The 26,967-nt window shown below is 41.9% G+C and overlaps 1 protein-coding gene across 1 annotated transcript in view; it reads left to right on the top strand.

Annotated features, from left to right (window-relative positions):
* Positions 1 to 26,967, top strand: part of DOCK5 (dedicator of cytokinesis 5) — a 204,452-nt gene that overhangs the window by 92,652 nt on the left and 84,833 nt on the right. Inside the window, exons 14-21 of the mRNA XM_005903060.3 lie at positions 1,189 to 1,287; positions 6,414 to 6,486; positions 9,884 to 9,987; positions 11,099 to 11,282; positions 18,889 to 18,986; positions 19,203 to 19,292; positions 20,619 to 20,719; positions 23,978 to 24,112. Coding sequence (XP_005903122.2) covers positions 1,189 to 1,287; positions 6,414 to 6,486; positions 9,884 to 9,987; positions 11,099 to 11,282; positions 18,889 to 18,986; positions 19,203 to 19,292; positions 20,619 to 20,719; positions 23,978 to 24,112 — 884 coding nt within the window. The remainder of the gene's footprint in view (positions 1 to 1,188; positions 1,288 to 6,413; positions 6,487 to 9,883; positions 9,988 to 11,098; positions 11,283 to 18,888; positions 18,987 to 19,202; positions 19,293 to 20,618; positions 20,720 to 23,977; positions 24,113 to 26,967) is intronic.

Here is a 26,967-nt window from a genome sequence, read left to right as displayed (position 1 = left end):
TGTGCTTAGCTCTGGGTCACCCTCATTAGACCTCCATTCGCTGAAAGAGGAAAGAAGAAAGGAAGGAAGGACAGTATATGGTTGGAATGGAAGAGAGAATAAAAGTTTCAGCAAAGAGGAATGTTAAGCTGGTACTGGCTGCCTTAGCAACTACGCATCAAGATACTTGGACCCTCAAAGTGCTAGAAACTCACTCACTCTTTTTTTTTTAAATATATAATTTAATTAATTTATTTTTGGCTTTGCTGGGCTTTTCTCTAGTTTGTGGTGTTTGGGGGCTACTCTCTAGTTGGGGTGTGCAGGCTTCTCATTGCAGTGACTTCTCACGTTGCGGAGCACAGGCTCTAGGGCATGCGGGCTTTAGTAGTTGTAGCACATGGGCTTAGTAACTGCGGCTTGCAGACTCTAGAGCACAGACTTAAGAGTTGCGGTGCCTGGGCTTAGTTGCTTTGGGATCCTCCCAGATCAGGGATCAAACCTGTGTCTCCTGCATTGGCAGGCAGATTCTTTACCAATGAGCCACTGGGGAAGCCCAAAACTCAGTCATTTTAAATTAATTTCTTTTATTGACATATGGTTGCTTTACAGTGTTGTGTTTGTTTCAGGTATACAGCCAAGTGTCTATCTGTACAGCATTATCTATCGATCATCTATGTATATTCTTTTTTAGATTCTTTTAACATGTAGGTTTTTACAACATATTCCATATAGTTCCCTGTGCTGTACAGTAGGTCCTTGTTACCTATTTTATATAGAATAGTGCGTATCTTTTCATCTCAAGTTCCTAATTATTCCCACTCCTCAACCTTCCCCTTTGGAAACCAGGAGTTTGTTTTCTATGTCCATGAGTCTGTTTGCATTTTGTAAATAAGTTCATGTCTGTCATACTTTAGATTCCACATATGAGTGATTTCATATTTGTCTTTCTCTGTCTGACTCACTTCACCACTTAGTATGACAATCTCTGGTTCATCCATGTTGATGCAAATGGCATTATTTCATTCCTTTTTATGGATGAGTAGTCTTCCATTGTATACATGTAGCACATCTTCTTAGAAAGTCATCTCATTCTTCACCCCAGAGGTAACCAGCTTATGGATGCCAATGTAAGACGTGCGCTAGCCATGTGGAGTACCCTGACTGTCTAGATAATATTATCACCTCCTAATTTTTTCTTTCCATCCAAAGAAAGCGATTCATCCTGGTGCTGGATATGAAGGCATTTCTGAGTACAAATCAGTGGTGTATTATCAAGTCAAGCAGCCCTGTTGGTATGAGACCGTCAAGGTGAGAATGTGCTATCAGTAACTTCTGTCATACATGAAACCTCTTTTAGATTCCTTTCTTTTTTAAAATTAGGATATAGTTGCTTTACAATGTTGTGTTAGTTTCTGCTGCACAGTGAAGTGAGTCAGCTATATGTATACATATACCCCCGCCCTTGACCCTTCTTCCCACCCCACTCCCCTATCCCACCCCTCTAGGTCATCACAGAGCATTGAGCTGAGCTCCTTATGCCATACAGCAGCTTCCCACTAGCTCTCTGTTTTACACGTGGTAGTGTATATATGTCAATCTCAATCTCCTGATTCATCCCACCCCTTTGTCCACACATCTGTTCCCTACGTCTGTGTGTCTATTCTTGCCCTGAAGTAGGTTCATCTGTATCATTTTTCTAGATTCCACATATATGCATTAATATACTATATTTGTTTTTCTCTTTCTGACTTACTTCACTGTTTGACAGACTGTAGGTCCAAACACATCTCCACAAATGACCCTTTTACCCACCAGTGATTTCCTCCTTTATCCTGAAGTTTTACACAGGTTGCCTGTGGTGTGCCATAAGAAATGAACTGATCATCGTAATTCTTTAGAAGAGCATTTCTCTTTCAGAAACTTCAGAAATCTTAAATAACGTTCTAGTTTGTCAACGTGTTGAAATTTGGAGAAAAACTTGTGGTTGTAATGATGTAAGAGGCTGCCAAGATGGTCCAGCACCAAATGGAAATTTTCACACTTTCATGAGCAGTTTCCTAACATTTCTCTCCTTCTTGGCCTCTAACCAAGTTTGCTGGGCCTCTTTTCAATTTAATTACGTGGTTTTCAGATTCCAAAGCGCTCTTGAGATCAGTCAGCTCATGTGAGCCTTGCAACAGCTCTGCAACTGAAATGGCCTGAGTTACAGTACCCCTTTTTCTTTTTGTTAATCGTTCACCACACTGAGCAGCATGGGGGATCTTAGTTCTCCCACCAGGGATCCAACTTGGGTACCACCTGCATTGGAAGGCAGAGTCTTAGCCACTGGACCACAAGGGAAGCCCCAACAGTAGCCCTTTTTCTAAAGAGGTAACTGAACTCAGAGAAGTGAAGCAGCCATGTTCCTCTAGCTGCTCTCTGTCAGAGTCTACACTAGAGCCCACTTTTTCTGAAACCTAGGCTCCACTAGCTCTTTCTTTTTTTATTATTTTATAATTGAAGTATAATTTATTTGCAGTGCTGTGTTAATTTTGGCTGTACAGCAAAACAATTCCATTATCTATATGTATTTCTAGTTTTTGTTTAGTCACTAAGTCCTATCTAACTCTTTGTTACCCCATGGACTGTAGCCTGCCAGGCTTCTCTGTCCATGGAATTTCCCAGGCAACAATACTGGAGTGAGTTGCCATTTCTGTCTCCAGGATATCCTTCCGACCTGATAGAACCACATCTCCTGCATTAGCAGGGGGATCCTTTACCACTGAGCCACCCGAGAAGCTCATCCATATATATATATATATATTCTGTTGAATATTCTTTTCCATTATGACTGAGATCAGGATACTGAATATAGGTCCTTGTGCTGTACAATGGAACTTTGTTGCTTATCCACGTTGACTTTCTGATTGTCAGAGTCTTAAAAACTCTAAATAACTAAAAAATAAATTGCCCTTGTATCTTAATTCAGAAGTAACCATCCTCCACAATGGTTGGAGGCATAATAAATGCACAAAGATGGGCACAATAAAGGACAGAAATGGTATGGACCTAACAGAAACAGAAGATATTAAGAAGAGGTGGCAAGAATACACAGAAGAACCACGATGATGTGATCACTCACCTAGAGCCAGACATCCTGGAATGCAAAGTCAAGTGGGCCTTAGGAAGCATCACTGTGAACAAAGCTAGTGGAGGTGATGGAATTCCAGTTGAGCTATTTCAAATGCTAAAAGATGATGCTGTCGAAGTGCTGCACTCAACATACCAGCAAATTTGGAAAACTCAGCAGTGGCCATGGGACTGGAAAAGATCAGTTTTCATTCCAATCCCAAAGAAAGGCAATGCCAAACGATGTTCAAACTACTGCACAATTGCACTCATCTCACATGCCAGCAAAGTAATGCTCAAAATTCTCCAAGCCAGGCAGTGAACTGTGAACTTCCAGATGTTCAAGCTGGATTTAGAAAAGGCAGAGGAGCCAGAGATCAAATTGCCAACATCTGCTGGATCATCAAAAAAGCAAGAGAGTTCCAGAAAAACATTTACTTCTGCTTTATTGACTACGCCACAGTCTTTGACTGTGTGGATCATAGCAAACTGTGGAAAATTTTTAACAAGATGGGAATACCGGATCACCTGATCTGCCTCTTGAGAAATCTGTATGCAGGTCAGGAAGCAACAGTTAGAACTGGACATGGAACTACAGACTGGTTCCAAACAGGAAAAGGAGTACGTCAAGGCTATATATTGTCACCCTGCTTATTTAACTTATGTACAGAGTACATCATGAGAAATGCTGGGGTGGATGAAGCACAAGCTGGAATCAAGATTGCTGGGATAAATACCAATAACCTGAGATATGCAGATGACATCATCCTTATGGCAGAAAGCAAAGAAAAACTAAAGAGCCTCTTGATGAATGTGAAAGATGAGAGTGAAAAAATTGGTTTAAAACTAAACTTTCAGAAAACTAATATCATGGCATCTGGTGCCATTGCTTCATTGGAAATAGATGGGGAAACAGTGGCAAGACTTTTTTGGGGGGCTCCAAAATCACTGCAGATGGTGACTGCAGCCATGAAATTAAAAGACGCTTGCTCCTTGGAAGAAAAGTTATCACCAACCAAGATAGTATATGCAAAAGCAGAGACATTACTTTGCCAACAAAGGTCCGTCTAGTCAAAACTATGGTTTTTCCAGTAGTTATGTATGAATGTGAGAGTTGGAACATAAAGAAAGCTGAGTGTCGAAGAATTGATGCTTTTGAATTGTGGTGTTGGAGAAGACTCGAGAGTCCCTTGGACTGCAAGGAGATCCAGCCAGTCAATCCTAAAGGAAATCAGTCCTGAATATTCATTGGAAGAACTGATGCTAAAGCTGAAACTCCAATACTTTGGCCACCTGATGTGAAGAACTGACTCATTTGAAAAGACCCTGATGCTGGGAATGATTGAAGGCGGGAGAAGAAGGGGACGACAGAGGATGGAATGGTTTGGTGGCATTACCAACTCCATGGACATGAGCTTGAGTAAACTCTGGGAGTCGGTGATGGACAGGGAAGGCTGGCGTGCTGCAGTCCATGGGGTCACAAAGAGTCGGACACAGCTGAGCAACTGAACTGAACCATCCTCCACAATTTTACATACTTAATATGTCTTGAATCATGCTGTGCATGCAAGTTTAAACTAGGAATAAAACCACCATACGACCCAGCAATCCCACTCCTAGGCATATACCCTGAGGAAACCAAAATTGAAAAAGACACGTGTATCCCTTGTTCATTGCAGCACTGTTTACAATAGCTAGAATATGGAAGCAACCTAGATGTCCGTCAAGAGATGAATGGATAAAAAACACCAATACAGTATACTAACGCATATATATGGAATTTAGAAAGATGGTAACAATAACCTGGTGTACGAGACAGCAAAAGAGACACTGATGTATAGAACAGTCTTATGGACTCTGTGGGAGAGGGAGAGGGTGGGAAGATTTGGAAGAATGACATTGAAACATGTAAAATATCATGTAAGAAACGAGTTGCCAGTCCAGGTTCGATGCACGATACTGGGTGCTTGGGGCTAGTGCACTGGGACGACCCAGAGGGATGGTATAGGGAGGGAGGAGGGAGGAGGGTTCAGGATGGGGAACACATGTATACCTGTGGTGGATTCATTTTGATATTTGGCAAAACTAATACAATTATGTAAAGTTTAAAAATAAAATTAAAAAAAAAAGAAATTGTGTTACATAGGTACAATAGAATAATACTCAGCCATAAAAAGGAACGCATTTGAATCAGTTCTGATGAGGTGGATGAACCTAGAACCTATTATACAGAGTGAAGTGAGTCAGAGAGAGAAAGATAAATATCGTATTCTAACACATATATATGGAATCTAGAAGAATGGTACTGAAGAACTTACTTACAGGGCAGCAGTGGGGAAACAGACATAGAGAATAGACTTACGGACATGGGGAGAGGGGAGGACGGAATGAGATGTATGGAAAGAGTAACATGGAAGCTTACATTATCATATGTAAAATAGAGGGCCAATGGGAATTTGCGGTGTGCCTCAGGAAACTCAAACAGGGGCTCTGTATCAACCTAGAGGGGTGGGATGGGGAGGCAGCTGGGAGGGAGGTTCAAAAGGGAGGGGATATATGTATACCTATGGCTGATTCATGTTGAGATTTGATAGATATTTGCACAATAGTCCATTATATAACCACACCATAATTAAACTCTTGCCACAAATTCTCTGCTCTCTACATTGACCCATGCCTCTGTTTTCCCTGTCTCTTCTCTACATATAAGCAGCAAAAAGAAAAAGCTTCCTTTTCTCCAGTATTTTATCTTTTTGTTCTAGTGTGTGTATGTGCTCAGTCATGTCTGACTCTTTGTGACCTCATGGACTGTAGCCTGCCAGGGTCCTCTGTCCATGGGTTTCTCCAGGCAAGAATACTGGAATGGGTTGCCATTTCCCTCTCATGGGAACCTTCCCGACCCCGGAATCGATCGTGGGTCTTCTGCCTTGGCAGGCAGATTCTTTACCACTGAGCCACCAGGAAAGCCCTTTCCTTCTGTTATAGTCCCTAAATGTTATTGTATTCACGTACAGCTTGTAGTCTGAAAGGTACAGGTACTGATGTTTTCACTCTGAAGCATCTCCTGCTTCATACTTGAGAAGACACTAGAAATTTGTAGTATCTCCGCTTTCAGAATCTATGATAAATAGCAAAGATGATCTCTTGAGCTTTACTTGGTTTTGAGAAATAGCTAAAGCTCTCTTGAATGAAGTCCTCCACGAAATCTCACTCTATCACAATGACTCCTTATGACCAGATACTAAAATGGGCCTCATTTTATAAAATGAGCTTTGCGTGCCAAGGACTGAATTAATATAAACTCGTAATTCTGAATTATTATACAGGTGTCCATTGCTATAGAAGAAGTTACTCGCTGCCATATAAGGTTTACCTTCCGACACCGGTCGTCTCAGGAATGTAAGTATTAGGAGGTCTGTGACATACTTTCATCAAAACAATATCTTTCATCAAAAAAACCTCCTGCTTGACAGCACTTTTGTGTGTCTGTAGAACAAGATATTTGGCATCTTTGAGGATTCACTGGTGCTAAGGAAATATTTTTTAATGAATTTTTCTAGGTTTCCAGGATTTGTGTTGTTCATTCTGTATCAGAATTTCCCCAAAATGTGTTCTGTGAGTACTAAGGTTCTCTAAGATGCTAATAGATGTTCTCTGACACAATGAGTTTCACAGTTGGATAGAGATAGGAAATGCTTGTGTATTATATTTTCCTCTTAGGCATTCACAGTGTATGTTGTCATATTGCTGAGAAATCCTGAAGCCAGAAAAGTTTTTAATCTCTAGTTTCCCCAATTTTTTTCTAATGAAAGAACTATTTCAAATTTTAGATCATAGTTCATGAGTTGACGTTTCTAAAGTACAAACAAAGGAGAATATTGTTTATTTTCCGATTGATCACAAGTGTCTGGAAGTGTTGTTCTTATTCAGCACTGCATGAAAGTCCAGTCCTTCCTTCCAAACTGAAATTTTTGACTGCCGTCTGCCTACCAGACTGCAGGCCAGGCCCTCAATAGATAATAGCAGACAGGACTCAGGCGCTGCTCTGAAAAGTCTCTGTGATCTAGTTAGAAAGATGACTATGAAAACAGACAATGAAGGTCAGATCAATGTGACGTGTTACAACAGCAAATGTGGAGTTGTAAGCCTAGCACCCAACCCTGCCTGGGGATTTCCTACAACTCCTAAGATTTCCTACATCCTGTCTGAGCCTCGAAGATAGCAGAGGTTAACCCAGCGAAGGGTGATGGTGGAGAAATGTGTTTGAAAAAGGAAAGGGCTGCTGAAGTGGGAGCAATTATAATATTAAATTGAGCCATCTTAAAGTGCCAGTTTTATAGGTCAGTAGCAAATAGTCAAATATTAGCAATTTCATCCAGTTCTACATTATACTGAAGGAGCATTTCTCAAGTTCTTAGTTTGTACCAAATACCATGTGGTATTTATATTTATACACTGTCTTGTTTAGTATCTACAGTAGTCTGATAAGATCCATACTACTTTTATCCACATCTGTACATAAGGAAAGTGAGGCACAGAGATGTTAGGCCCAAGGTTGGGCTTCCCTGGTAGCTCAGCTGGTAAAGAGTCCCCTTGCAATGCAGGTGAACCTGATTTAATTCCTGGGAAGATCTGCTGGAAAAGGGATAGGCTACGCACTCCAGTATTCTTGGTCTTCCCTGGTGGCTCAGCTGGGTTCGATCCCTGGGTTGAGAAAATCCCCTGGAGAAGGGAACAGCTACCTACTCCAGTATTCTGGCCTGGCTATTCCATGGAGAAGTCCATGGGGTTGCAAAGAGTTGGACATGACTGAGTGACTTTTACTTTCACTTTGCCCAAGGTCACAGGGCTAGTAAGAACCCAGATTGACACCTTGGCAGTCTGATTCCAGGCAGGCTGGAGCAGGGTCATGAAAAGTGAAGATTCTTTTCAGACCATCTTGTAGAGGAGCCATTAAAGAGTGTTGTATAGGTCAGGAGTCCCTACCTTCTGGAGTCTAATGCCTGATGATCTGAGGTAAAGCTGATGCAATAATAATAAAGTGCACAATAAATGTAATGCATTTGAATCATCCTGAAACCATTCCTCCTGCCCCTGGTTGTGGAGAAATTATCTTCCATGAAACCAGTCCCTGGTGCCAAAATGATTGGGGATTGCAAGTATATAGGTGGTGGTGGTGATTTGGTTATCTATTTATAACAGCTTTAGTCATGGTATCCCCAACCAAACTGGACACGGCCCAAGTGGCCATTGAGAGGAGAACATATGAACGGACTATAGTATAATCTTTTCATAACAGATACCTGCTCAGCCAGTCTGGAGACACACGAGACCTAGCAGAGCTTAGAGGTGTGCCTGTGGGGAGAAGGGGCCACGAGCCACCCCAGCCATAGACATCTGAGTAGGGAACATGGTGAGCTCAGAGGCCAACTCTGAAGACCAGGAGGGAGGCCCTTTCCTTCCTCAAGAGGCTGGATTCTCCCTCCCAGATGCCACAAGAAACACATAACCCCTTTTCCTGGCACATTGGCATCTTGGAAAAAGAGAGGAACAGAAACCTTAGATGGCATCACAACTTTGTTATTGTTCAATGGCTAAGTTGTGTCTGACTCTTTGCAACTCCACAGACTGCAGCACACCACACTTCCCTGTCCTTCACTGTCTCCCGGAGTGTGCTCAAGCTCGTGTCCATGGAGTTGGTGATGCCATCCAACCATCTCATCCTCTGTCGCCCCTTCTCCTCCTGCCCTCAGTCTTTCCCAGCATCAGGGTCTTTTCCAATGAGCAGGCTCTTCGCATCAGGTGGCCAAAATATTGGAGCTTCAGCATCAGTCCTTCCAGTGAATATTCAGGATTGATTTCCTTTAGGATTGACTGGTTTGATCTCCTTGCTGTCCACAAACCTTGAAATATAATAAATAAAATACTTGCTGAGGTACTTCCCTGGTGGTCAAGTGGCTGGGAATCTGCCTACCAATGCTGGGGTCATGGATTTCATCACTGGTCTGGGAAGATCCTACTTGCTGAGGAGCAACTAAGCCCATGCACCACAGTTACTCAGCCTGTGCTCTAGAGCCCATGCTCCAAATAAGAGAAGCTGCTGCAATGAGAAGCCCATACACAACTAGAGAGTGGTCCCTGCTCAGCACAGCTAGAGAAAGCCTGTGTACAGCATCAAAGACCCAGCGCAACAAAATATAACTAAATACATATATACAGAGTGTACATACATACATACTGAGTCTGTTTTAAAACAGCAGTAGTGAGATAGCCCATGGAATGGTTTGGAAGCATGGCATTTGACCTGATTAGGTTTGATTTTGGAAATTCATACCAAAGAGTGGAGAGATGTTGGGTGGTTGAAGGGCTAAAGACAGAGAGACCTGTTATGAAAAGCTTATGGGAATACAGGGAAGTGATGAGGGTGGCCTGGACTCAGGAGGGAACAGCAGGAATGGAGAGAAGAGGTGTCCAGAGGCTCTTAGGATGTGGGGTTAGCCTGGAGGTGGGGTCAGTGTCGATACTCATTGTTCTGATTGGATGTTTGAGTGGATTCTGTTGTCATTCATTCATAAATATAGGAAGAGCAGGGTATGTGTGGGGGGCACCAGAAGATTTCAGTTAAGGAACTATTTCCTTCAGGGAGGCAGTGACATGGATAATCCATATGGCTTGTTGGAGCTCACTGAACTAATGAGTGTGCGGTCAAACACCTGACTGCAGAGCCATCAGCTGTCATAGCCATCACTCCTGGTATTCTTCTGTCCCGCTCAGACATATATTCTTGTCTTTTCAGCCAGAGATAAATCGGAGCGAGCCTTTGGCGTGTCCTTTGTGAAGCTGATGAACATAAATGGCACCACTCTGCAGGACGGGAGGCACGATCTGGTGGTGTATAAGGTGGTGCTAAAGAAAGAGGCTGAGGACCTCCTTACTCCCTCTGAAAATGATTCTGAAAACTCCTTTTAGACTTCGTGTATAACTATCAGAATATTCTCTAGAGCTGTATGTGTTCGCACCTACCAGTCTCGAATCCCAGAGGACTGTGGTCACACTAGCTTCCTGGACTCCCATCCCCTTCAGTCTAATAAATGATGGTCCTGGGACTTCCCTGATGGTCCAGTGGGGACAGCCAGTCACACTTCCACTGCAGGGGGCGTGGGTTCGATCCCTGGTTGGGAAACTTGGATCCCACATGCTGTTCAGCATGGCCAAGAAAAAAAAAAAAAAAAATTTTTTTTTTTTTAAAGAATGGTCCCTCCTCCTTCTGCAAATGGCATCATGGAGGTGAACAGCCAGAGGTTGTTCTCTGGCTTTCTGTTCTTTGCATCACCCCTTGTGGAGTGTTGATAACTGCGCTGTTGGGCTGGGTTAGCAGGTGGTGGGTGTGGTGGTGGGTGTGGTAGGATGTGGTTTTCATATCAGCATGAGCCAGGCACCGTTTCTGTGCTCTGGGGCCCCTCTTCCTCCGGTATCAGTTTTGTCCTTATTCTTCCATCTGAGTGCTGCAGAGCTCTCATTCCCACTGAGATTTTAGAGTCGAAAGTAGATATTGAGAAGATCTCATTTGTCCAACAACATCAAGGAGGATTTTTTCAGTTGATAGCTTTTCTGAGATGAAGCTGCCTGAAGTGTATTTCTGTTAATAGCTCCTGAGCTCAGAATTAGTGTTGGAAGCCATGGCTGGCTGTTTCTTCTCAGGGGACCCAGTGAAGTATAACTGTGACAATTTACACATTCAGGAAAACCATCCTTACTCTTTACTTACGTATTTATAACACAGACTAGGATACTGATTTCTGCTTCATTACTTATTCCATTTTCATACAATGTTTAAATTATTTCTAGGCTCAGATTTTTGAAAAATATCATAACACCTCAGAGTTAGAAGGGATCTACTATAAAAACTTTCTTATGCTAGAAATACACTGTGCTCACGATAAATATTATTTTATTTGCATCCAAGGGATTTTGTCTACTCTCTGGAGTCCCTGACATGCTTCCTTTGCAGGGTGACAACAAGAAGATGGAAGATGCTAAATTCTACCTGACCTTGCCTGGAACCAAGGTGGAGATGGAAGAAAAGGAGCTCCAAGCATCTAAAAACTCAGCCAACTTTGCACCAGCCAAAGACAGCACAAAGGACAGCTTTCAGATTGCCACCCTCATATGTTCCACGAAGCTCACCCAGAATGGTAGGCGTGGTGACCAGAATGACACCAGAATGGGTTTTCTATTGGGTCCTCCTGGGCTCCTTTGTTAAATTCAAGAGACTGGACCATCAGTCTTCTGAGATGGGGTCCTAGGCTTTCTGGATTCTGCTCTTTGTGTGATGTTCTAGGTAGAACTATTAGATAGCTAAAGCTTTTTATGAGGCTTCTTTGTCTGTCTTTGAACCAGGATGAAAAACCTGGTGTTTTTTAAATATGGTAAAACCTACAAATGTATTCTAATGGAGGCTGTAAAATTTGAAGGTCTTATGTTTCATTCCTTCAGTGCAGCAAAGAGCTCTAATACTGTTCTTTGTATAATGTGTGTAATGAGAGATTGTGGTAGCAGGGGAAGGACACTGGCAGGCAAATATCCGTGCCTTGCTCAAGAAGGATGGCAAAGAGCAGGGAGGATTTCCTGTTAGCCTTTCCATCTGTTGCCATGTAGACTCCTCTTTCCCCATTTTTTTCCTCAAGCAGTCAGAGAGTTTTCATAAAATCAGCTGAACAGTTCAGAGTCAGCTTTACTCTGTCCCTTCTTGAAATCTGATAGCAATTTTAACTTCTCTTGTGTATATCATGGCATTTGATAGCCAATAACAGCTTCTTATTTACTTAACCTATGTAATTTCTAAGGAGTGCTGCTGGATATAGTGCTCCAAGGGTTAGATGCTCTGCGGACTTGCTTTAAAAATTCTGTATCTCCTGTGCTGTGTGGATGATTTGTCCCTTTGACCTTTGAGAAGAGTTGGGGCTCTGCCTTAGGGAGATGATAAGGTAGAGAAAGCAGCTGAGATATAAGGGACACTCAAGGATCATCAGATAGCATGTGTTCGGTCTTTAGAAAGGGTCTAAAGATTTATTTTGGTGAATCATGGTTGGGTAGAGAATATGGATAGTATTTCAACTTGAGCAAGTGTCTAGACTCAATAGAGTGAGGCTTAGAGCTGTTACTTAGGCGAAAGTAAAAGCATGCACCAAAAATGAAGCCAGAAAAAAGGCGAAACTATAAAGACGTGAAAAGATCCATGATTACAAAGGGCTCGGGCAGAGAGGGAGGGATGAACAGACAAAGAAGAGGGATTTTTAGGACAGTAAAGCTATATGCTAAATGATACCCTAATGGGTACAGGGATATATGTCACTGGACATTTGTCCATACCCACAGAATATACAAAGTGAAGCCCAACTTAAACGACAGCCTTGAGTTCATGATCTTTATCAGTGTTGGCTCATCGGTTGTAATAAAGGTACTACAGTAATGCAGGATGTTAATAATACTGGAAACTCTGCAACCTTGAAAGGATATTTGGGAACTCTGCATTTTGGGCTTAATTTTTTCTGCAAGCCTAAAACTGCTCAAAAAAATAAAGACTGCTGTGGCTGCTGCTGCTAAGTCGCTTCAGTCATGTCCGACTCTGTGCGACCCCATGGACGGCAACCCACCAGGCTTCTCCATCCCTGGGATTCTTCCGGCAAGAATACTGGAGTGGGTTGCCATTTCCTTCTCCAGTGCATGCACGCATGCTAAGTTGCTTCAGTCGTGTCTGACTCTGTGCGATCCTATGGACAGCAGCCCACCAGGCTCCCCTGTCCACAGGATTCTCTAGGCAAGAATACTGAAGTGGGTTGCCATTTCCTTCTCCAAAATAAAGTCTATTAATTAGGAAAAGAGAAACACCTTAAAAATTAAGCTAGAAAGCATTCTGAGCTTACATGTCAAAACTGTATCCACGATATAACCGTTGTTAGGGAAAAAGTAAGTATAAATAAATTGTTGATAAAAGGTTAAATCAGATCAGATCAGATCAGTCGCTCAGTTGTGTCCGACTCTTTGCGACCCCATGAATCACAGCACGCCACGCCTCCCTGTCCATCACCAACTCCCGGAGTTCACTGAGACTCACGTCCATTGAGTCAGTGATGCCATCCAGCCATCTCATCCTCTGTCGTCCCCTTCTCCTCTTGCCCCCAATCCCTCCCAGCATCAGAGTCTTTTCCAATGAGTCAACTCTTCGCATGAGGTGGCCAAAGTACTGGAGTTTCAGCTTTAGCATCATATTGGAAATGATTAAGAAGATGTATCAGAGATTTTAAATATTTTCAGACCCTTTGGTCTAGTACTGTGACCCCTAGAAAGTGAACGTAAATGGACAATGAGGGATGTGCACAAAGATTTTTGTAGGAGGAGGTTTCCCTATTATTCATAATGGGGGAACACGGCAAATAATCCAGATGTCCAGTAGTTGGGGATGAGGTCAAAGTCTATAATGTTATTAAATGATAAAATATATGAGACTGTGAAAAAAGCTGGCTTGGCCAAAAATGTCCATTCAGGTTCCTCTGTAACATCCTCAGAGAAACATGAATGAACTTTGGGGCCAACTCAAGATTTCAAAACAAAGACATAGAAAAATGTTAACAGTACATAGAACATAACCTTAGTTTTGTTTAAATATATAAGGAGAATTTGGAGCCAGTTGCCTGGGTTCAGTTCCCAGCTCTGCCACTTGCTAGCTGGTTCATCTTGGACAAGTCACCTGATCTCACCTGCTGTCGGCCTGGACAGAGTAGGAAGAGGGGACAGATAGGGCAGCCTTGTGCGTATTTGAAAAGACAGGGTATTCCCAGCAGCAGATCGTAAGTGTTATTGTTTCTCTGCTTTCTTCTAATATGATGGGAATGATAAAGAACCAGTTCAATTTATTCTGAGAAAGAAGCAGCTGAGGAACATAAGTAAACCGTCAACTTTACGAGGGCGTTTGCTGATCAGGAATGTATCTGTTCTCCTTTTACACAGAGACTGACCAGAGGTGTTGTTCCTTAGCCTTTGGAGGGCTGTTTGGACTCCAAAGGTCAAAAGCCACTGGACTTTGTCACAAACAGAGCCTGTAGGTGCTTTCATTACTTTATGAATTTTTTCGAAACTAGAACAGCTCGATTTATATGGGATCATTTTGTTGCTGGACCGTTTGGAGGGTGAGAATAGATTTGTTCTAAAAAAGGGAGAGGGGAGTCAAGTCTCTGCAGGTATAGGCCTTGCACCAGGCTTTCACAGCTGTCTCATTTTACCCATGGACATCCTCGCACAGGAAGACACCCATGTTGTTATCATTAATGTCAATATGCTGATCAGAATGCTGAGTTAAGAAACTGAAATATTAGGCTGGCCAAAAGTTCATTCAAGTTTTTCTATAACACCTTACCTAATACTGTGCCTGAACTCATAAGTAATGGAGTTGGATCTGAAAATACATATTTGTAGCAAAATTTAGGGTTTTTTTGTCATTTTTTTCTTTCTTAAATGTTGCAGTCCTAATCTTTTCCCAAAGGTAATCACTACCCTAAATTTGAGGACTGTCAATTAGAGGATCATGAATTCCTACATACTTCTGATGGAGATGTAAGTTGAAACAACTTTGGATAACATTTAGGTAGTATCTGATATGGTTGAAGGTGGTCATTCCTGATAACCCAGAAATATACTCTAGTTTTATACCTCAGATAAGCAGCTGTACCCGTAAACCGGGAGGCATATGAGAATGTACACAGCACAGTTGTTTATGATGTCTCAAAACCACAAACAACCCATCTGGTTTTGGGGGCATTGTTTTGTTTTTTGTTTTTGGCTGTGCTGCTTTGGCTTGCAGGATCTTAGTTTTCTGACCAGGAATTGAACCCAGACCCTTGGTGTGTAGGTGTGGGGTCCTAACCATTGGATTGGCAGAGCGTTCCCCCATCTGGTTGTTCATTGACAGTAAAATGGATGAACAAATTCTGGTACATCCATATAATGGGATAGATACTATACAGCAATGAAGTTTGTCAGAGCCATTCATCAACCTGTGTGAATCCCAGAAACACGGTGAGTCTAGGCCTGTTTCTGTGACTGTGCCACCACTTTTCTTGCCCTAAGACCTTATGGTTCACCTTTGCCAAATACATCCTTAATATGAGCACTGATGGAGCATGCAAGCATCTCTAGGGAATAAACCTCTAGGCTGATGAGCGGGTGCTTGGCAGATGCTAAAATCTGCTGCTCGACTCTTCTCTGCTGATGGCGTATCTAAGTCCTTTTCCTTAGGTAGCGCTCGTGAAATGAAGTGTAACCAGTGGAACAGAATGGTTGACTAGCCTCGGGCAGAAATAGGAGATGGGAAGCTGGAATGGACAGTGCCTAGTGGACAGGTCTAGCACAGTGTCTGTTCTGAAGTATTTATGTAAGGAGTGAAGAATTGTCTTGTGTACACTACCAGTTTCCTTGGGGCTGCTGGTTTTGATTCCATCCTGCTATGCCGTCTGATCCAGCGTGTACTGAACACCTGCTAGGTGGCTAGCACTGTGATGGCTTTAAGAATGAATACAATATGGTCCCTCCCCTCAAGTGTTTCAATCTATGGGAAGAGGCAAAGAGGTGTCAAGTGTGTCCTTACTTATTTGTCCTAATGTACATATATATGGACAGGGAGTGCAGATAGAACAGAATGATTGGTTATGTCTTCCTAGAGGGAATAAAGTTTGAAATGAGTCTTGAGGTAGAAGTAGCAGCTGACCAAATCCACAGCATTGGGTTGGCCAAAAAGTTTGCTTGGGTTTTTCCATAACATCTTTTTTTTTCTTTTTTTTTTTAAATAAATTTTAAAGTGTATTTATTTATTACCTATTTGGGCTTCCCTGTTGGCTCAGACTGTAAAGAATCCATCTGCAAATGCAGGAGACCTGGGTTCGATCCCTGGTTGGGAAAATCCCCTGGAGAAGGAAATGGCAACCCACTCCTGTATTCTTGCCTGGGAAATCCCATGGACAGGGGAGCCTGGTGGGCTATAGTCCGTGGGGTTGCACAAGAGTCGGACACAACTGAGCAACTGAGCACACATCATTTACTGGCTTCATCAGGTGTTGGCTGTGGTGCGCGGGTTTCTCTCCAGTTGCACCAAGCAGGCTTCTGAGTGTGCGAGCTCGGTAGTTGCAGCGCGTGGGCTTAGTTGTCCCGTAGAGTAGAATGTGGAATCCTAATTCCCTGCTGCCGCTGCTGCTGCTGCTAAGTCCCTTCAGTTGTGTCTGACTCTGTGCGACCCCATTGACGGCAGGCCACCAGGCTCCCCCATCCCTGGGATTCCCCAGGCAAGAACACTGGAGTGGGCCGCCATTTCCTTCTCCACCTAATTCCCTGATGAGGGATCAAACCTGTGTTCCCTGCATTGGAAGGCAGACTCTCAACCACTGGACCACCAGCGAAGTCCCTCCGTAACAGCATATGGATAAAACCTGAATGGAATTTTTGGTCACAGCAGTATAGTATTTCTGGACATTTCAAACAAAGGGAAGTAAAGACAGGAAATGATTGAAGAGCATGCCACAGCTTGGGGAGTATTGAGTTGATCTGTCTGCCTGTGATGGGCTGGCAGGCAAACCCTAGGAGGGACCTTAGCACCTTCTACTGTGAATGCTATTGGGATTTTATTTTGTTGACAGTGGGATGTCTCTAGGCATTGGAGGCTTCCCAGGAACTAAACATGTGCATGCCAGTAAAACAAACACACTGAAGCAGACTGGCTGTTCTCAAGAACAGAATGCATTTTCAACTCCTTATATATGTGTTTATACAGATCCATTGATTAAAAATACATAGTGCTACGCTTACTAAAAAATGCTCTACGAATAGTAATAGTAACTTGATGTACTAGACAAAATGATAAAGTAGTAATGGTCCAGATGCCTGCTTTAGTATGACACTAAAGTGACACTTTCAGTATCTAGACATTCATTAGACCTGTAAATGGCTTGTGGTTGTGTAGTTGCTACGTCGTGTCTGACCCTGGTGACCCCGTGGACTGTAGTCCACCAGGCCCCTCTGCCCATGCGATTTCCCAGGCAAGCATACTGGGTTGAATTGCCATTTTCTTCTCCAGGAGATCGTCCTGACCCGAGGATCGAACCTGGGTCTCCTGCATTGCAGGTGAATTCTTAACCACTGAACCACCAGGGAAGCCCATTGTAAGTGGTTTATAGATCCCAAATTCTGCATTTTAAATCCAAAAACACCTGAAGATTTTTGTCGCAGAGTTACCCTGCAGGCCATTCATCTGTTCTACCATCCTTCAGTATAGCAACCCATCTGATTTGCCATCTGTTTTATTTCTTTGAAGAACTCTGGGAGGGAGTATGATAGAATAGCAAGGACGTGATTTTGGGGAATCAGAAAATCTGTTATTAAATTCCATTCATGCTGTTCTCTGGCAGTTGTGTGATCTAAGGCGGGTAATTTAATTTCACAAAGCTTAAGTTTCTTCATCTCAAAAATGAAACAAATAAAATGAAACAGAATCTGTTCTTGGTTACCAAAGGGGAAAAGTGGGGTGGAGGGATAAATTAGGAGGTTGAGATTAACATATACACACCTATGAAATAAATATACATACCTGTAAAACATATACATACCTATATATAACATATACATACCTATATAATAGGTAGCCATCAAGGACTTACTGAATAACACACAGGACTCTACTCAGAGTAGTTCTCTGTAATAATCTATATGGGAAATAGAATCTAAAAAGAACATATATACATATATATGAATATATAATTTTATATATTTATATATATAATTATGTGTTATATATATTTACATATTATACATTACTGTGTATTCTTACATATAATTCTTATGTATACTCAGTATTATTACAGTATATATTCTTATATATTCCTATATAATTCTTATTTATTCTTATATAACAATTCTCTGTAATAATCTGTATGGGGAATAGAATCTGAAAAAAACATAAATATTTATATATTCTTTTTACATATACATATTACATATTCTTATAACTAAATCAGGCTTCCCTGGTAGTTCAGAGATGGTAAAGGATCTGCCTGCAATGCAGGAGACCCGGGTTTGATTCCTGGGAGACCCAGGGAAGATCCCCTGGAGAAAAGAATGGCTACCCATCCAGTATCCTTGCCTGGAAAATTCCATGGACGGAAGAACCTGGTGGGCTGTAGTCCATGGGGTTGCAAAGAGTCGGACATTTCAGAGTGACTTTCACTCACTCACTATAGCTAAATCATTTGCTGTACACCTGAAACTAATACAGCATTGTAGATCAATGATATTCCAATATAAAATAAATTGTTTTTAAGTTAAAAAAAATCAGTGAAATCTCTACACTGTGGATGTGATATTTAAATGAATTAATGTACATCTGTAAGTTTGTTTTCCCCTCTGCATCCACCAAGACACACAGAGTGACAAGGGACAAATTAAGCAGTACAGCAAATTAAAGGTCGGTAGGTTATTTTAGTGATTCATGTGTAAGACGGTGATATCTTACATGAGAGGTGTGCATTCTATTCAGGAAATGTTTTAGGTTCTTGTACAATTGTGGTTGGTTTTTTTTCTCTGTGAAGAAGGAAAGATTACTAAAAGGTTTTCTTTGAGTTAGGTAAGAGACAGTAAATTAAAAGACTGCGTAAGGTTCTAGCCACCTGCAGGAGCAATGATCTCCTCTGCAGAGCTGTGTGTGTGGGTTGCTGTGCACATCTGTGTCTAACGCTTATGGTTTGTGGTTGTTCTTCCCAGTTGACCTGTTAGGCTTGTTAAATTGGCGCTCAAGCCCTCAGAATATTAAACACAACTTGAAGAAGTTAATGGAGGTGGATGGAGGAGAGATTGTGAAGGTATGTTTATTTATTCACAGGTAAGACTACAGCCACTGCATCCTTAGTTCAGCATCTTAAATGAACCCAGTGGGTGTAAACATAACCCTTAGTCTGCATTGGGAAGCAAGTGTGCCAGTTTTTAGGAAAATGCTATTTTTAAACCTCTTCTTTTGAAATCTAATTCTCCTCATATTTCTGCACTCACCAGATAACCTCTCTGTTTCTTATCTTCAGTTTTTGCAAGATACACTAGATGCACTTTTTAACATCATGATGGAAATGTCAGATGATGAAACATATGACTTCCTCGTGTTTGATGCACTGGTAAGCAATTATGCATGTTAACCTAGTGTTCATTCTCACAACTTTGTGGGTTTTGATAGTTCACTATTATAAATAATGGTGACAATATCCTCCTGCATAAATATTTATATACATCTCTCTGATGAATTCTTGAGGCAACATTCCCAGAAGTAATGTTAGATACAATTGACTTCTTAAATTTTTTATTTATTTATTTTTGGCTGTGATGGGTCTTGAACTTGAACTTCTCTGTAGCTGCAGTGCTCAGGCTTCGTTGCCTCGTGGCATGTGGGATCTTAGTTCCCCAGCCCAGGATTGAACCTATGTCCCCTGCATTGGAAGATGGATTCTTAACCACTGGACCACCAGGGTGGTACCTAGATATGATTGACTTATAGTCAAGACCTTTTTTCTTCAATTCCTGTTAAATCTTCCTTTTTGATATGCTTTTTCTTTTTTTTTTTTTTTGATATGCTTTTTCTTTCTCATTCAGGAAAATTAGGTATTTTACTACATTTGACATAAGGAATCCCTTTAACTTGATTTAAAATCGTCTGGCCCTAAACCAGAACATGGGCTTCCCAGGTGGCTCAGTGGTAAAGTAACCGCATGCAATGCAGGAGATGCCGGAGACCCAGGTTTCATCCCTGGATGGCAAAGATCCCCTGGAGAAAGAAATGGCAACCCACTCTAGTATTCTTGCTTGGGAAATATGGACAGAGGAGCCTGGTGGGCTGCAGTCCATAGGGTTGGAAAGAGTCAAAAATGGCAGAGTGACTAAGCACGCATGCATGCATCATAAGTAGGTGCAAAGTGGTTATTTGTTGGTTGTGTGTCTGGTAGTGATAAGATGGCACCTGATAAGAATTAACATCTGAGCAGAAAATTGAGACCCAGAAATCTGGTGAAGTTCAGTTTTTAGGGGCACCCACACTGCGCTGAGGAGAGAGACGTCGTTCAGTATTTCATTAGCTGTATCCTTGAGATAGTATCTATTATTCTCCAGGAAACCCCTCCCCACACCCTGCCCCCTCCGATTCCGTTTTCTTCCCTGACGTGTTTACCTGTGCCCGCCTGCTTTCTGTGGCGGTCAGCTCTCTGAGGCCAGGGGTGCTGGATTGTATTGTCTTCCTCCCAGCATTTACCACAGTGCCTGACACTTCATGGTCTCTCTGTTCATGTTAAATAAAAAGAAACCTGAGACTTCTCTTCAGCTCTGGAATAGTAATGTTGGGGACGCTGCCAGAATAATCAAGAAGGAAAAGACCCCATACATTGAGACCCAGCTTGTTGACTGAATGCCAGGGTTTGTGCTGTACTGCTATTTATATTTTTCACCTTTGGCAGGTGTTTATTATTTCACTGATAGGAGACATCAAGTTCCAGCATTTCAACCCTGTTCTCGAGACCTACATTTATAAGCACTTCAGCGCCACTCTGGCCTACGTGTGAGTACCAGGCCCGGGAAGGGTCTGTGGTTGGGTTGTCGGTTTGTACTCCAGGGGCTGGGTTGTTGAGAAACCAAAAGGCCATGAGCTGAGGACCTGCACCTCTAAAGTACAGAACCTTGTGCTAAACTTCTTGGTGGAAAGTGGGAACCATCCAACAATTCCGCCTATGGAAAAAGGATTATATTCAGGCCCTCATCTCTGGGAAGTTATGGAAGAGATAAGGCTGTACTGCCTTAAGAATCCAGAGCATCTATAGGTGAGGAGTTGAAGTTGTTAGGAGCATGATCCAGGACAGAGGACCCTACCCAAGATCTTAGGAGGTGGGTGTCAGTGGGATCACCAGAGGTGCCAGTGGGGTCAATCAGAAGGTGAAGGAGGACCACATACGAGAGAACTATAGGTCATGCCCTCAACTCTATACAACGAATGCTTTGTAGAAGTCATTGCTTAGAGCAGGGGTCCCCAACCCCCAGGTCATGGGCTGGTACCAGTCAGTGACCCAATAGGAACCAGGTCCCACAGCAGGTGGTGAGTGGCTGGTGATCATGTGAAGAAAGCTTCATCTGTATTTACAGCCACTTCCCATCCTTCACATCATCGCTTGAGCTCTGCCTGCTATCTGATCAATGGTGCCATTAGATTCTCATAGGAGTGAACCCTCCTATTAACTGTGCATGCAAGGGATCTAGATTACAAACTCCTTATGAGAATCATCCTGAAAACTATTTTCTGTTCCGCTGGTCTGTAGAAAAATTGTCTTCCACAAAACTGGTCCCTGGTGCCAGAACAGTTGGGGACCACTGGCTCAGAGGATAGAAAATGGTTGAGTTTTCTTTCTTTTACATAAGAGGGAATGGTCCCCACCTTTCCCAGAGTGAAGCCTTCTTTCTGTCTTTGGATTATGAGACCTGACTGGTGTTTACTCTGAGCTTTGCCTTGCAGTGCCCAGCTCACCACAGTGTGGCCTGTCCCCAGCCCCTTGCATTCTGGTTTTTGTGCAGAGCAACACGATAGTGACAGGAGTGTAGTTGAGATGGCAGGGATGTTTCTCACGTGGCTTATGCCTGATTGTGCCAGTTGTTGCCAGCTGATCTCTCAGGCTACCTGCTGACCTGCTCTGTCATTCAGACCTTTGATCCCATGTGTCTTTTTCTGAACTAAACAAGAAAGTTCTCGGTTTTATCTGCATAATGGTTCAAAAATGTAATAAAACATAAGTGACATTAAAGCATAATCAGCAATTAACACAATGGATATAATGCCCTCTAGGTTCAGGGAAGCAGCAGATAAACCAATGAGGCAGTTCTTTACACCCAGTAGTCTGAATTTCCAAGGCAATAGCCACAAGAGACAAAATCCTTCATATGATCTTACTTATTTGTGAAATCTAAAAAAAAGTTGTTGTTGTTCAGTAGCTCAGTTGTGTCCGACTCTTTGTGACCTCATGGACTGTAGCACGCCAGGGTTCCCTGTCCTTCGCTATCTCTCGGAGTTTGCTCAAACTTGTGTCCATTGAGTCAGTGATGCCAATGAACCATCTCATCCTGTCATCCCCTTCTCCTGCCTTCAGTCTTTCCCAGCATCAGGGTCTTTTCCTATGAGTCAGCTCTTTGCATCAGATGGCCAGAGTATTGGAGCTTCAGCATCAGTCATTCCAGTGAATATTCAGGATCGATTTCCTTTAGGATTGACTTGTTTGAACTCCTTTCAGTTCAAGGAATTCTCAAGAGTCTTCTCCTGCGCCACAATTCAAAAGCATTAATTTTTTGGCATTCAGTCTTCTTTGTGGTCCAACTCTGGAAAAACCAAAGCTTTGACTATATGGACCCTTGGCAAAGTGATGTACAAATAGTACAAATGAACTTATTTACAAAGTAGAAGTAGAGTCACAGATGGAGAAAACAGCCTTACGGTTACCAGGGGATACAGGAGGGGAGGGGTAAGTTGGAAGATTGACATATACACAGCTACATATACACTACTGTATATAAAATAGATAACTATTGATAATAAGACCTACTATATAGTACAGGAAACTCTCCTCAGTACTCTGTAATGGCCTATATGGGAAAAACATTAAAAACAGTGGGTGTATGTATATGTGTAAACTGATGCACTCTGCTGTATACCTTAAACTAACACATTTTAAGTCAACTATACTCAAAAAAAGAAAAAGATGAAATCCTGTCATTGGATCTTTATTACACAGAGCCAAGTGCAGGACTCCAAGTGGTGTGCTTCTGGTAATCTGAGTTGATTTGCAATAATTGATCAATTCTACATGATTGCTATGAATTTTTCTTAATACTGGGAAAACTCAAAAAGATTCCCAGAAGAAAAGTTCAAAATTTCAGTGCCCTCAAAAATGTGAGATGGCCCCAAATTAAAACAGTGCCTAGTCCAAAGACCCTAGAAAAGCATAAAGAGCAATCCCAGAGCAGTTTTATCTGTTCAGATGCTCAGAGCTCTGGGCTGCTCTTCTCAGACAATAAAATTTTCATCTGGCTCCAATTTGGAGATTCTAAAAAGTTGGGGCAGATTGGAGGGAATTTGATTTCTTTTAAGGTGGCTACTTAGGCAGACAATTCCATCCTTACAAGAACATTTGAAAAAGTCAGCATAACATGTTGTTGTTTTAGTCAATAAGTCATGTCCTACTCTTTGCGACCCCACAGACTGTAGGCCACCAGGTTCCTCTGTCCATGGGATTTCCCAGACAAGAATACTGGAGTAGGTTGCCATTTCCTCCTCCAGGGGATATTCATGACCCAAGGATCGAACCCGTGTCTCCTACACTGGCAGGCGGATTCTTTACCACTGCACCACCTGGGAAGCCCCTGTGTAACATACTAGAGATTAAAATACCCTCGCAATTCGCGTCCCTTCAGCTCTTTTTCTTGATCCTTTTAAAAAGAATGGAAGGGGAGTTCGAGGGAGAATGGATACATGTATCTGTATGGCTGAGTCCCTTTGCTGTCCACCTGAAACTATCATAACATTGTTAATTGACTATATTTCAATACAAAATAAAAAGTAAAAAAAAAAAAAAAAAGAATCCTGCAAAGGAAAAGAAACTATCCCTGGTTTATAAGCAGAAGGGAAGCTAGACTGCAGTGAAGAAGAAATTTCTAGAAGAAATAGTTACTATAGTTACGACTTCTTCCTCAGAAGCCAGGTTCCCTTTTGTCTTGTGCACCTTGGGCCCCAGAATACCGCTTTGCCCACTGACGCTTTTCTCTTTCTCCTCTTTTTCAGGAAACTCTCCAAGGTACTGAACTTTTACGTGGCAAATGCAGATGATTCCAGCAAGACGGAATTGCTTTTTGCTGCTTTGAAAGCTTTAAAGTACTTGTTTAGGTTCATCATCCAATCTAGAGTACTCTACTTGAGGTAATGGTGATGGTAATATGATGTTGATGCTCTCCACCCTCTCTGACAGTATTTTTTTTCTTATTCCTTGTGTACATGTTCAGCTCTTTGAGCTTTTGGATCATGGAACTGTCAAATTTCAGAACTTCAGAGCTGAAGATGAGAGTGGACTTGTTGTTTAGTTGCTCAGTCCTGTCTGACTCTTGGCAACCCTATGGACTGCAACCCACCGGGCTCCCATGTCCATGGGATTTCCCAGGCAAGAACAGTGGAGTGGATTGCCCTCTCATCTCCAGGGGATCTTTTCGACCCAGGAATCGAACCCGTGTCTCCTGCACTGCTGGCATTTTGTTTACCACTGAGGCACCAAGGAAACTTAAGGGTGGACTGTGCAACCTTTAAAGGAGGTTCATGCCAAGTCCTTTTGGGTCAGCAGAATTTCTAAGGCAGTAGTGGCAGTTGGACTGAGGGATGCAGGTGGCTACAATGTGCAACCTAAATGAGAGCCTTTGTTGGTGACAGATGTCTAGGAAATCAGGTTCCTGTGGCAAGAATGTATTTAAAATAGCAAGGCGCTTCACGGTGATATTGGACGTGCAGATCTAGGATCGTGAACTGTTGTTGGAAGTAGATGGAAATAGTGGCTGTTGTTTGGAGGATTTGTGTCTGAGGTTTGTGTTTCTTTGCTGACTTAAAGCTGAGGTGCCTGGTGAAACTAAGCCCTAAAGATATGATAATTCCCAATTTGAATTCCTAGGATAACTGTTCCATCAAAAACAATAGAAATCAAAAATGAAAAAATCACTTTTCTGGGAATGCCCACAACCCCATTGCCATCGCTACTGGATTTCCAAACTGTTAAACTATATTTCTAAGGCAGATGTGTACTTTGGAAACTACAGGTAACATACTAAAATGTTAATAGGCATAAAGCTGCAAGTAAGAGGCTTGCAAGCCTGTGATTTGAGCATGTGTATTTTTTTAAACGTTGTTTTTTTAAAAAATCATAAAATTAAAGGCAAACAACATGGAAAAAAACTTGTAACTTATAGTAAGGATCAAAGGTCAATAAATTTACTGATTAAAGGCTATGAACTTCCAGATGTTCAAGCTGGTTTTAGGAAAGGCAGAGGAACCAGAGATCAAAGTGCCAACATCCACTGGATCATCAAAAAAGCAAGAGAGTTCCAGAAAAACATCTATTTCTGCTTGATTGACTATGCCAAAGCCGTTGACTGTGTGGATCAGAATAAACTGTGGAAAATTCTGAAAGAGATGGGAATACCAGACCACCTGACCTGCCTCTTGAGAAACCTATATGAAGGTCAGGAAACAATTAGAACTGGACATCGAACAACAGACTGATTCCAAATAGAAAAAGGAGTTCGTCAAGGCTGTATATTGTCACCCTGCTTATTTAACTTATATGCAGAGTACATCATGAGAAACGCTGGGCTGGTAGAAGCACAATCTGGAATCAAGATTGCCAGGAGAAATATCAATAACCTCAGATATGCAGATGACACCACCCTTATGGCAGAAAGTGAAGAGGAACTAAAAAGCCTCTTGATGAAAGTGAAGGTGGAGAGTGAAAAAGTTGGCTTAAAGCTCAACATTCAGAAAACGAAGATCATGGCATCTGATCCCATGACTTCATGGGGAAACAGTGGAAACAGTGTCAGACTTTATGTTCTGGGGCTCCAAAATCACTGCAGATGGTGATTGCAGCCATGAAATTAAAAGACACTTACTCCTTGGAAGGAAAGTTATGACCAACCTAGATAGCATATTCAAAAGCAGAGACATTACTTTGCTAACAAAGGTCCATCTAGTCAAGGCTATGGTTTTTCCAGTGGTCATGTATGGATGTGAGAGTTGGACTGTGAAAAAAGCTGAGTGCCAAAGAATTGATGCTTTTGAACTGTGGTGTTGGAGAAGACTCTTGAGAGTCCCTTGGACTGCAAGGAGATCCAACCAGTCCATTCTGAAGGAGATCAGCCCTGGGATTTCTTTGGAAGGAATGATGCTAAAGCTGAAACTCCAGTACTTTGGCCACCTCATGCGAAGAGTTGACTCATTGGAAAAGACTCTGATGCTGGGAGGGATTGGGGGCAGGAGAAGGGGACGACAGAGGATGAGATGGCTGGATGGCATCACCGACTCGATGGACGTGAGTCTGAGTGAACTCCGGGAGTTGGTGATGGACAGGGAGGCCTGGTGTGCTGTGATTCATGGGGTCACAGAGAGTTGGACACAACTGAGCTACTGAACTGAACTGAAAAATCAACTACAGAATGATAAATATCCTTACACAATACAAACCAAAAATATAATTTACTAAAGAAAACAAGTGGTCAGTTAAATTTTTTAAAAAATTTATACTATTAAAATGTAATACATACACCATCTTTACCTCTACATTTAATAAAGGTGAAAAATCTTTATCATCCTTTGGTAAGAGTGGACAAATTTAGCCATGTGTTTTAATGCTGATAGGAATACAAACTCTTTAAGCATGGAAATTGGGCACTGTGGATAAAAATCAAACATATACACATAAAGCAGAGGAAGATATTTGTCCAGTGATAAACCATCTAAAAATTTATGAAAAGAAATCCATCAAGTATGAACAAAGATGAATGTTACAGTATGTATATTGCAGCCTTTCAAATGTAGGGTATTTGAATGAGGTAAGAGAACCCTGATAGGTTCAAGACTAAGGTAGAAAACATAATATCACAATTTCAAAAATAATTAGGACTGGATTCATAATATGCTAAAATTGTAGTAAAACTGTAGGTAAGAGGACTTTAGGTTTATTTTTTAATCTGCATTTTCAAAGTTTCTACAGTGAATTTGTACATTTTTATGGTTTA

Source organism: Bos mutus, chromosome 8, assembly GCF_027580195.1.
Source record: "Bos mutus isolate GX-2022 chromosome 8, NWIPB_WYAK_1.1, whole genome shotgun sequence".
Classification (NCBI taxonomy): domain Eukaryota; kingdom Metazoa; phylum Chordata; class Mammalia; order Artiodactyla; family Bovidae; genus Bos; species Bos mutus.
Note: the sequence above shows the minus strand (reverse complement) of the source record. Positions and strands in the feature narration are given on the sequence as shown.